At 41.4% G+C, this 13229-nt stretch overlaps 1 protein-coding gene across 4 annotated transcripts in view; it reads right to left on the bottom strand.

Moving 5' to 3' along the window:
- Positions 1 to 13229, bottom strand: part of LOC126188244 (neural cell adhesion molecule 2) — a 612074-nt gene that overhangs the window by 492642 nt on the left and 106203 nt on the right. For all 4 annotated transcript variants that reach the window (XR_007537838.1, XR_007537839.1, XM_049929802.1 and 1 more), the window contains exon 2: positions 12206 to 12414. Coding sequence is in view for 2 of the 4 variants with exons in the window: in XM_049929802.1 (XP_049785759.1) it covers positions 12206 to 12414 (209 nt within the window). In the remaining 2 variants the exon portion in view is untranslated. The remainder of the gene's footprint in view (positions 1 to 12205; positions 12415 to 13229) is intronic.

The following is a 13229-nucleotide window of genomic DNA, read 5'->3' as shown; positions in this document are numbered from 1 at the left end:
CACACCTCGAAGTGCCTTTCCAGCTTGCATCGTTACTTAGTAGTGTGCCTACGCAAAAGAAGTTATTAATTTATTTACGCACTCCAGGTGCCTGCTTTATCTGTACGAGGATGGAGCTTATCAGTTGAATCGATAAATGTTCATAATGCAAATACTTCCAGTTTACTTCAATTTCCAGTGCTTCCAATCCTTAAGAGTATTTCCTACAGGCCACGTGCTTTAAATATGAATAAATTAGAAAGAACTTTATTATAAACTGTAGACAGGCGTGTTATGAATAATTAAAGAGTCAACACCTAAGGATGATTTTTGTAATTAAAGTTCCTCTCAAGAGGCCAGGATTACGGTAAAATGATCAGCTGAAACTTCGTCGGCCGATCCTCTTAGTTTGAAGAAAGGAAACAAAGTTAGTGAATATAAAGTCTGGGGCGGGCTTACACAGCCCACTTCTTCGAGGGATGGACGTGAGCAGCATGGTTCGCGGTTTACTACTCAAAGCAATTAGTAGGCGACTTAAAATTAATTGGCTAGCTCCTCTATTAAACGTGTTCGAGGCTACAGCGCTTTTCTGGAATAGATTTTACTATCACGATTATGTGATATAAGCTGTTGTTTAAATTAAACAATGGAACGTTTGTCAACTACAGTTAGCTAATATTCATACTGCCTCACAAACCCAAATCATTGAGTTAATAATTGACCACATAGACCTTTCTAAAGGTTCTTTTCTCATTCTTATAAACTAGTCACATTACATCTATTGAATGTAAGATTTTTGGTTTAACTCTATAAGACATTTGATTTGTCCAGAAAATTCAGAAAAAAGTACACTGTGGTGCATAGTGACTTCTTCTGGTTTTCAGTAGGAAGTAAATGATTTCGTACATTGTCCAGCTATTTCCTCAGGATTTCCCAGCGTCTATCAAAGTGTAGGAGCAATTATCAGTATGTATGTCAAGCAGCTACAGCGCTTAATGTAAATAAAACTATTCATATTAGTTGCCAGTATTTCCCTTCCCAAACTAGTAAACGTAACTGTAAGCAAGTTTAGGAGCGCTGCTTATACGACTACAATAAAGTGAAACCGATGCTGCTCCCTAATCTAGGTATGCAGGTAAAATTTAAAATACTACCTACCGACATAAGCATATTCTACTCATGGTACAGTACTCTGTTTTGTGCTCACAAGTTTTACATACGAGATAGTGAAGAGTGTTAATTGAGATGACAATAATGTAGATTACTCGTTTAACGTATCGTGTCATGTTGACCAATATTTATATCCTGTTTCCTGCTCTCAGCACACAAGCTACAGTGTCTTTCAAGTTATCTTCTGTTTGTGTTAACAGACGGTCATAAGCTAGTTTCTGCATTAAGAGTTCCAAACAAGTTTGTCTGGAAACGCTAAAATACCAACCAATGCTAGAAAGTTAGATAAATGGTACTAATATCCTACACTATGCCTAACCTCTGCTTTTATGACAAACAAGTGGGATATTATCATTTTGGAGAAAAAACTTACCAGAAAATGTAAACGTGTAAACAAATGATAGACTCCAACAAAGTTGTGTGATGTAATGGTAAATACTAAATGTGAAGAGAAGAACAGTTATCTCATTGTATCATTGAAATTATGTACCTTATAATTTATGAAGAACTTTTCAATATGGTAGATAATACGTTTGAGAACTGCAACAGAAATGTGCGTGAACAAAACGGCAAAGTGTCTCTCTAAGAACCCACAGTTCGGCAACACCCTCGGTGCCATCGAGGCAACTGTCTCAGGCATGATAAAAATGTGACTGTCTGAGACTTCAACACCCACGGGGTGGCCGCGTGGTCTAGGGCGTCTTGTTACGGTTCGTGCGGCTCACTCCGTCGGAGGTTCGAGTCCTCCCTAGGGTATGGGTGTGTGTGTGTGTTGTCCTTAGCGTAAGTTAGTTCAATTAATGTGTAACCCTAGGGACTGATGACCTCAGCAGTTTGGTCCCATAGTCCTTACCACAAATTTCCAAATTTTTTTCCCATTCAGCAGAGTGGTGCCTTGCGGCGGCTCTAGCGTCTCAGAGCAGGCAATCCCTTCGACACCCCTTAGGTGAGGTTATCTACTATCGATCAGGAAGGTCCAGACAAAAGAAGAATTCGAAATAAAACAAAGTATATAATCGGCATATTTCCACCCCGTTCTTTAATCACAAAACAGCATCCCATCAGTCAATATTTATCAGAAATGTGTAGTAAACTTGTATTTACTCTGTAATTTCATTTTTCTTTACTTATTTCATGTCTTATTCCTAATGAAAATTTTTGTACGAATTTGTAATATTATTCTTTCAATGCAATTATACGTAACCTCTCTGTATTCTTAAGCTTTTGCCCCCGTATGGAGTGTTTAATCTATGAAACAAATTTTATATGCAGAAGCAAATAGTGAAAGAGACGGTTAAGATATGACTTGGAAGTGTTAAGATACAAAGAGATGGCGTGTGTGGGTATAAGTGGAAGATCTATTACATTTAGTAAGAACAAGTAATGAAAGGACAGAATACTGTGAAGAAAAGAACACGAAGTTTTGAAGTATAGTTCAAATGGCTCTGAGCACTATGGGACTTAACATCTGTGTTTATCAGTCCCCTAGAACAAAGAACTACTGAAACTTAACTAACCAAAGGACATCACACACATCCAAGCCCGAGGCAGGATTCGAACCTGCGACCGTAGCAGTCACGCAGTTCCAGACTGAAGCGCCTAGAACCGCACGGCCACACCGGCCGGCTTTGAAGTATAGTCTCTTAGCCGGGACACAGAAGTGCTTCGACAGAAATCATGAGTGTGGAGTCAACTAGGAAAAAATGAATTATTTTTTGGGAGGCAGAGCAGTTTTTGTGGCGAAGTAGTTCAAGTTCACAGGGATACTGTGTGAAGACCAGGAATACACTAATAAAATGAAGAGGCGACAAGAACTCAGAACTTTCACGAACACTATTCTCCTCGATTGATGCAATAGTTTACAGGAATTTCGAGAGGAGAACTAACTCTGGAAAATCTACCCAGAAGAGAACATCGCATGAGGTGACGACGTGGAAGAAAAGAAGAAAAACAAGAACAAAAAATCAGCAAGAGAAGATTTTTCAAGGCCTAGCACAGAAAACTTCGGGATATAGAGCTTCTAATACAACGACCTTCATAGAACCAGAATGATTTCTCCTGGCAACATACCGAACTATTTGCCGTATTATTTTGAACAAAAGAGAGACTGTGATTGTTGACTGTTCTATGAACTGTTTTAAAGGTGGAGCTGTCAACTTTTATTTGTGATCTGAATTGTGAACCATTTTCAAAATTTGGCTTATTCAATGTAAGCATGAAAGCAAACAATATTTCAAAGGTGTGTATTAATAAAAGTAGCGGTTCATAATTGAAGCGCATAATTACGCAGTCGCCATTGGTGAGAGTGCAAACCACTGTCTGCAATACCTGTCTAACATAATCCTGTCACGCAACCCACTCTGAAACAGTTTCAGAATTTTACAACATGTGTATTATGACAAGCTTACGCATCAGATGGCAGCATAAATTTAATTTGCATTTTGTTCATTCATTTTAGCGTTGACAGTATAGCAACTGCTATCTTGCTGTGGACCAAAGATCGTCAAAACAGCTGCAGCACATCGGCATCAAAGAGTATCCACTTCGGGGACCAGATGAGATGACAAAATATGCCAGTGGTTTCTAACAAAGCCAATGACTTGTGTCATAACGTGTGACAACAGCATTTTTAACTATCATACACGGACTAGCGAAAAGCGAAACGGCGGGGGGAAGGGGGGGGGGGTCCATGGGATCCGGAGATCCCCCTTGCACCTAAATGAAATTACTCACGGCCTAGCTGCCGTATAGTGAAACTGAAGGATATTTTTATTTTCAATCATACGACTAAAAAGAGATAAGCAAGTCAACAGTCAGCAGGACAACGATGGATCTGAACTACCAATACATCCTTAGCACTTTCTGCTATTGCCTATCCCTATATTACCCAAGACCAGTTGTTGGCCTTGCTTGGGCCCGGTTATTTTGTTAATCAGCTCAGATCTTACTTGCAGCTGAATTTAATGTAAGGGCTACGCTTTTATTTTTTTGTGATGTTTCCTGTTGTGATAATTTCTAATTATGGATAAGTCTGTAACATGAAAGAAAAGGAAATCCGAATTTGATTCGTCCGCTAGCGTTACTCTAAGATAAAAACATGTACGTACTAGTGTAACAGCCTAATTACCTATCAACAGCAATTTAATGTTAGCAGTGGAGTCATTATTTGGAGGCTGGTAGGACTTAACGTTTCATATTTCAGTATTTCACAAGCCACCGAAGCGGTAAACAGTATTAAAAAAAACATTAAATTAAAATCAGTGAATAAAAATCACTTGAATTTGCAATTTTCGTACAAAAAGAGCATTGATCAACAAAATGTCACCCAACTGGAGATGGTTACATTTCTGTAAAAATCCTTCTCAATCATCTGTCATTAGTAGTCCCAACAATAAAATGTACCCAATCTGGTCACCTAGGCGGTACTCAATTATGAAAACCAGTTTCAATAAGGAGAGTTGCGGAAGGGTTTTTGAAAAGGTAAGGGGTATGTGATGACAGCACATGCTGTAGTACATTCGTTGCTGAAAGATTTTTGCAGCGTGCTACCTGAATTGGTAGAGTCGACAGTGTCGTGCATCCCTCCCTCCCACCCCGTTTCTTCAAAAATATTAATTCTCTTGTATTACTATAATAACGATTTATTCACATGTTGTCAGCACGGATTCAGAAAATATCGTTCTTGCGAAACACAACTACCTCTTTATACTCATGAAGTAATGAATGCTATCGACAAGGGATGTCAAATTGTTTCCATATTTTTCGATTTCCAGAAGGCTTTCGACACCGTTCCTCACATGCGTCTTGTAACCAAACTACGTGCCTATGGAATACAGCCTCAGTTGTGCGACTGGATTCGTGATTTCCTGTCAGAAAGGTCACAGGGTCACAGTTTGTAGTAATAGACGGAAAGTCATGGAGTAAAACAGAAATAATATCCGGCGTTCCCCAGGCCCTCTATTTTTCCTGATCTATATTAACGACATAGGAGACAATCTGAGTAGCCGTCTTAGGTTGTTTGCAGATGATGCTGTCGTTTACCGTCTTATAAAGTCCTCAGATGATCCAAACGACTTGCAAAATGATTTAGATAATATATCCGTATGGTACGAAAAGCGGCAATTGATGCTGAATAAGGAAAAGCGTGAAGTTATTCACACGAGTACTAAAAGAAACCCGCTAATTTTCGATTACGCTGTAAGTCACACAAATCTGAAGCCTGTAGATTCAACTAAATGCTTATGGATTACAATTGCAAATACCCTAAATAGGAACGACCTCATAGATAATGTTGTGGTTAGAGTCAACCAAAGACTGCGCTTCATTGGCAGAACACTTAGAAGGTGCAACATATCTACTAAAGAGACTGCTTACACCATGCTTGTTCGCCCTAGTCTGGAGTACTGCTGTGCGGGGTGGGATCCACATCAGATGGGACTGATGAATGAAGTCGAAAAAGTATAAAGAAGGGCAGCTCGTTTTGTATTATCGCGAAATAGGGGAGATAGTGCCACATACATGATACGTGAATTGGAATGGCAATAATTAAAGCAAAGGCGCTTTTTGTTGCGAAGGGATCTTCTTATGAATTTTCAATCACCAGTTTTCTCCTCCGACTGCGAAAACATTCTGTGGGCACCCACCTACATAGAAAGAAATGATCATCACGATAAAATGTGAGAAATCAGGGCTCGTACAGAAAAATTTAAGTACTGGGTTTCCCCGCGCGCCGTTCGAGAGTGTAATTGTAGAGAGACATCTCGAAGGTGGTTCATTGAACTCTCTGCCAGGCACTTTATTGTGAATAGCAGAGTAATCACGTAGATGTAGATAACTGAACGCATTTAAGTCTTAAAATATGGATGCATTCATGCACTATAAGATGACTAAACGTGCACAAGGGAAAACCATGCAATGTCAGAATTCAATCTTATGTTGTTATGCATTTCATTTTATTTTAAGACAATGTACCAAGGCCGGCTTTTTTTTTTCAAATTCTCCATCGACTTGATCGGTTCTGCGTGTTGAGCCCTTGAGCTAGCTATCTTCGGATTAGGGAGACGTGGAGGTTTGAATCCATCCGCCGGCGACCTTTGTTTCTGTGGTTTCCCATTTTCAATTCAGGAAATGCCGGGGCTGTTCCCTTACTATGAGCCACAGCCAATTCCTGACAGATTCCAATTCTCTTAAAGATGCCACCCCTCTGCTTAACTGAAGAGAGCTGTATCGAAGGAGACCTGAGCATCTCTTAGGAGATCCCGACACTAAAATCCGTAAGATAAATAAATAATAATCAACATTTTCCTCATTTATGCTCATTTTGTGTGCTGGGACATTCATTAATGCAGAAAACGATCGTTCTTACATTGCAAGCAGTGAGACATGCCTACTTAAATGAGAAAATTGTGGAAGTGTTAAGTTGAATAATTCCGCATCCTTTGCATTTTCGCTACCAAAAGTTGTTTTAGTTGTTTTCGAATAGAGAGCACTTTATTTCAAGAGCCTTGTCGGTAATAATCACGGTGTCCAAAATTAATTTGCGCTCGTACAGGTCCAGACTGAAAGAAGAAGAGTCTAAAATGACTTTGAAGGACGAAGGACATTGGAGCACGACTGCTTCTTAGTGGTTTGGCAACATGTATCGCTCTTAACTAACGAGATTATATCTCCACTTGGTGAAAACTCCGAGATCATTTTCAATTAAAATGGTTTACCGTTCTTTATGAAAATCTTCAGAGTAAATGAAAAAATGTGTCTTTTGATGTCATCTTTAAGAAATCCTGGCTACGTCCTTGTGTTGTCCAGATGTTGATATAGACTAAAGAACTGTATATTGCATTCCTGTAAGACAAGAAACGAACAGAATTTCGTTGCATACCATTTCATTATAAGCATGAAACTATCTCGCTGTTAGAACTGGCAATTATACACCCATAACAAGAATTGTGTGAGGGTGAAATAAATAATTATCTGAATGCAGAAATAATTGCTTTCTAAATAAATTTACTTGTGCCACAGGTTAATAACAATACACCTTTGTTTAGCAAGAACGAAATGAAAGGTATAGTGTACGGCGATGTACAGCACCAAATAGAAGTATAAAACATTCACTTACTAGCCATTTCCAGTATCAGATTTTACTCAGAAGAACTATCATTCAACGCTAGAATGTTAGATGTTTTAACAGCCAATGTTTATTATATACTTCATTTCTTATACAGCACCGATGTACCGGTTTATATTCGTAATTCTCAGTGACTTACTCACTCCTTGTTCTCACCGTATCTGATGTAACAACTGTTCTTTTCCACGAGGATGTCTCATATAGTAAACATTGACCTTTTACGTAACGGAGTTATTTATGACCCACGCACGCGAGCGCGCGCGCGCGTGCGCGTGCGCGCGCACACACACACACACACACACACACACACACACACGCAAGCACACACACACACACACACACACACACACACACACACACACACACATAGTGACTCAAACAAATATTGCTCATTGCATGTCTCATGCGACGCCCAATTTCGACGGAAAGTATCGATGTGTTTACCGTCACAAACAAAACGATTTTTAAATAGTAATTTTACGTGTCCGTTCGACGGAGTGGTCTCAGATGAGTCTAGCGCGATATTCGTTTAAACAAAGTGTGTGGACAGCGCTACTGAAACACGTAGAATGACCAAGTATTCCAGCAGCGACTGAGTAGTGGTTCTGGATAGCCAGAGCGGTGCTATCTGATTATTGTATGTGTTTTACTGTTCCTGTTTCCACATATCGATAAAACGAATATCGTAGTAGACTAATTTGGGACCGTTCTGTCCAATTCGCGCGTGTAGTTCCGATTTAAAGATCATTTTGTTTGTAACGGGAAACAAACTGATGCTTTGCTTTGACGCTGCGCGTCACGTGAAACATGTGAAGAGCAGTTTTTGTTTTGGGATGACTCCAGCAACATTTATCAGAAACAAATCTGCAAGTACCTGCTGAAACACCAGAGAAAATTCTCCTGACGGCTCTTGGGAGAGACACCGTGTATTTTTGTGATTTTCTAAGTGTGCATAACAGTGCGAGTTACTTTGTCCATCACAAATGAAGTAGGAGGAAAGCTAGCCAGAAGGCGATGCTATATGTATATCCACTTAGCATTGAAGCGTCCAGTGAAGCAGAATAAGACTAAAGAAGGCACTTCGTGATAATTTTAGTTCGGAGGACTCAATTTTGTTGTCCTTCAGCACTGGTTGCACTAAATATTATTGGTATTGGTGCATTACAATCAGTAACTTGAGAGTACTGGGTTTGGTTATCTTGGTCCTGGACGTACTCTTGCTCACGTCAACAACTTTCAAGCTTCTTAAATATCATGGGAACTGTGTTAAATAGCCCATTTCAGTTTAGTAGCAGCCATGAAAAGCTTAGTGGACCGACAAAAATGTGTCATGATACCACTCATAGTCCAGGAGATACGACGTCATGAATACTAAGATGCGTGAAAAACTGCCGCAATGTTTTTGTAAATCTATTCGCAACACACTATACAAACAATGTTCAGATATGCCGCTGAATGTACCTGCAAAATTATATCATTTTATGATATATAGATCAGTAGATATGAAATCATAAAGACTGAAATGCGTGAAAAAAGCCAGCATCATGCATAGCGTCTACATTTATCACTTTTTTGTTACGAACGCTGTTCGTAACATATTTCGCTGAAAGTATCGACATGTGCCGCTGAATGTACCTACACAACTGCATCGCTGTACAACACATCATTCAAGAAATATGATGTCGTAAATACTGAGGCACGTGAAAAATTCCACATTATGCATAAAGTTTTAATTCATTTATTCTTTACTTCTAAGACATTCCTCAGACGAGTCAACTAAAGGAAATCCCTGACATCTTGTAGCGCTTTCGACTGCTTTCATTTGCGAAGTGCAAACGGCTATGGGCGAAAACGATAGCAGTTATAGTGCTAGGAAGAAGCTTTGTCATTGAAACGTCTGCAAAACGGCGTTGTAGACATGCGAAGCAGCTACTTTCAGCGTACAGAAAATCTTTGGTATCATGTTTCTTAATTATACATTCGTACAGTATGAATATTTCTTTACTTAGGAGGAAAAGAACTTCTTAGGTGAGATCACTGTAAAAAGCTTTATCGTAGATAACCGGTTTCGTTAAATGTATTTTACCATCTTCAGATCCACATAAAAGTTATTACAAACATCCTGTGTCAGTTACACACAAAATGTTTCCATTGGATTTCTAGGAACATAAATATGAAATGAAAGACACATTGTCGCGTAAAAATTAAAATTACTAGATACATCACAAGCCGCCAAAATATCTTTCTCATAACATCACACGTCATGCCTACCAGAGCGACACTTGACTTTCAATAGCCAATGCATGAAACGAACAGATCACAAGCACAACAGGTGTCGCTGCTGTACATAGGTTCTATTAGTAAAAGTCAAACAATCGTGATTCCTAATACACATACATATAGAAAAAAACTCTGAAATGTTTATATTTATGGTCATTTCTTCATGACAAAATACTGCTGAAAAACGCTACATACCATACTTACGATACTTTCGTTATATCATTACAAAACTACAAGTACCTTCTTTCTGCAATTTCGCTAAGAAAGCGACAAGCATAGTTATCAAAGAAAAGCAATTATTTTTAAACTTATTATTATGAGAAACCGAACTTAGGCTGTATGCTAAAAAGATTTTTATAGTAAATTATTAAAATCAGAATACAGCGTTATTCAAACGGATATCTGAAGTTAGGGTAAAATTATACCAATATGGCACAACGCAACATATTTAGTGCACCAAAAACATTTGGTGATGTGATAGTATATATCAGGCTATGAACATCAGAAACCAAAACGCAATTCTGACACACAAACCTACGGAAGCTCACTCACTGAATTACATTAATATAATACACTCCTGGAAATTGAAATAAGAACACCGTGAATTCATTGTCCCAGGAAGGGGAAACTTTATTGACACATTCCTGGGGTCAGATACATCACATGATCACACTGACAGAACCACAGGCACATAGACACAGGCAACAGAGCATGCACAATGTCGGCACTAGTACAGTGTATATCCACCTTTCGCAGCAATGCAGGCTGCTATTCTCCCATGGAGACGATCGTAGAGATGCTGGATGTAGTCCTGTGAAACGGCTTGCCATGCCATTTCCACCTGGCGCCTCAGTTGGACCAGCGTTCGTGCTGGACGTGCAGACCGCGTGAGACGACGCTTCATCCAGTCCCAAACATGCTCAATGGGGGACAGATCCGGAGATCTTGCTGGCCAGGGTAGTTGACTTACACCTTCTAGAGCACGTTGGGTGGCACGGGATACATGCGGACGTGCATTGTCCTATTGGAACAGCAAGTTCCCTTGCCGGTCTAGGAATGGTAGAACGATGGGTTCGATGACGGTTTGGATGTACCGTGCACTATTCAGTGTCCCCTCGACGATCACCAGTGGTGTACGGCCAGTGTAGGAGATCGCTCCCCACACCATGATGCCGGGTGTTGGCCCTGTGTGCCTCGGTCGTATGCAGTCCTGATTGTGGCGCTCACCTGCACGGCGCCAAAACACGTATACGACCATCATTGGCACCAAGGCAGAAGCGACTCTCATCGCTGAAGACGACACGTCTCCATTCGTCCCTCCATTCACGCCTGTCGCGACACCACTGGAGGCGGGCTGCACGATGTTGGGGCGTGAGCGGAAGACGGCCTAACGGTGTGCGGGACCGTAGCCCAGCTTCATGGAAACGGTACCCCAGGAGCAACAGTGTCCCTAATTTGCTGGGAAGTGGCGGTGCGGTCCCCTACGGCACTGCGTAGGATCCTACGGTCTTGGCGTGCATCCGTGCGTCGCTGCGGTCCGGTCCCAGGTCGACGGGCACGTGCACCTTCCGCCGACCACTGGCGACAACATCGATGAACTGTGGAGACCTCACACCCCACGTGTTGAGCAATTCGGCGGTACGTCCACCCGGCCTCCCGCATGCCCACTATACGCCCTCGCTCAAAGTCCGTCAACTGCACATACGGTTCACGTCCACGCTGTCGCGGCATGCTACCAGTGTTAAAGACTGCGATGGAGCTCCGTATGCCACGGCAAACTAGCTGACACTGACGGCGGCGGTGCACAAATGCTGCGCAGCTAGCGCCATTCGACGGCCAACACCGCGGTTCCTGGTGTGTCCGCTGTGCCGTACGTGTGATCATTGCTTGTACAGCCCTCTCGCAGTGTCCGGAGCAAGTCTGGTGGGTCTGACACACCGGTGTCAATGTGTTCTTTTTTCCATTTCCAGGAGTGTAATATATATTTGAAATCATGGTTATTTTTAAATCACGTATTTGACTTTTACCGATGAACTCTATGTACTGCAGCGAAATCTGTTGTGCTTGTGTTCTGTTTGTCTCATGCATTGGCTATTGACAGTCTAGTGCCGCCCTGGTAGGCATGACGGGTTATGTTTCGGTGGGTTGTGATATATATAGTAATTTCAATTCTGACGTGCCAACGCACCATTCACTTCACGTTTCTGTACCTGGAAATGATATGGAAAGGTTATGTGTTTAGTTGGTAGAAGATGTTTGTAATAACCTGTGTGAAGATATCAAGATGGTAAATTAGTTTTACCGAAACCGGTCATCTACAATAAAGTTTTTTGTAGCGGTCTCGGCTAAGAAGTTCTTCTCCTAAGTAATCACTACAGATCGCCCCTTCGATGTCATCATGAGTAAATTGTTTCACAATTTCAAAGATGTTTTCACGAGTACATAGAAATGAAATTTTTTTTGATACTCACTGCAAACATAGCTCATATTCGTTTCTATTTCTTGTAGAATATTGGCAAAATGAATACCCATGTAGCGCCGGGTTTGTCAGCTAGTTGGTTTATTAAGGTGTTAACTAATAACAGCAAGGGCAGTGTTCCAGTGATGTATAAGGAGAGCATGGCGAGAAGCAGAACTGGAAGTGAGACTCACTGATGACGGTGAGGTTGATCTTGAGGTTCCTCGTCGGCGAGTCGCGGAAGTCGACGCGGCAACGGTAGACGCCCTCGTCAGAGAGCGCCAGGTCGTCGACGAGCAGCTGCGCCGGCGTCGTCGCCGTGCGGAAGAAGGCCCGCGAGCCGAACGCACGCGGCGCCGACCACGTCTTGGCCTGACCGTATTCGCGGCCGCGCACGTCGAAGCTGAGGGCAAAGAAAACACCGCACAGTGGCGCTGAATTCCAGAGGACCTGGACGTGTTCACTGACAACACTACGCAACTGCTGAGGGACTAGTTACAAGCGGGTAGAGTGGTGGGGAACTCCCGTTACAATCTTCTATGACTAATAGAAGGGAGTGAATGCGTAATCTTATCGTTTCCGTTGTACGACGGTTACAGTTCAGATGTGTAACACGTCCACGTCTACTGAATGAAACAGAAAGGGTCTCACAGTTATTGGTCCCGGTATGCAATGGGGTGGACAGGATGGCCTGTACTACGTCAGACAATCACCTGATGGCACTTTACCTCGGCCTTGAAAAGTTTAATTTAAGAGACTACTTTTATTTTTAACGGAGATAAATCTAACAGTAATTTCATTCATGCCCCAACGGACTGTGGAAGGTTTATACATTAAATGAAATGATATTAAATGATAGTTTTGTGCATTACCTCTTCGTGCCACTTTAAATCTAAATTTAATGAAAATTATCTGCTTGTTAGTAATATTATTATTTCAAATATCTTAGCATGCTGAACCCATGAGCGACACACAGTCTCTGGTTCCCAGAGGTTCTATTATTAAAAGAAAGCGCGTGCAAGCAAGCAGATGAAAGTCGAGTCGAATCGCTGTCTTGCGCAGTAGTTGTTGTGGAATCGTGGTGCTGGATCAAGCTTGGACAGCGGAGGTATAGCACAAAGATTTCTGTTTGAGATGTTCCATGATATGTAACCTGAGGACGACCGACAACTTCTGAGATGACTGTATAAACAGAGAACATCTCAGGAAAAGGTAGCT

Source organism: Schistocerca cancellata, chromosome 5, assembly GCF_023864275.1.
Source record: "Schistocerca cancellata isolate TAMUIC-IGC-003103 chromosome 5, iqSchCanc2.1, whole genome shotgun sequence".
NCBI classification, from domain to species: Eukaryota; Metazoa; Arthropoda; class Insecta; order Orthoptera; family Acrididae; genus Schistocerca; species Schistocerca cancellata.
Note: the sequence above shows the minus strand (reverse complement) of the source record. Positions and strands in the feature narration are given on the sequence as shown.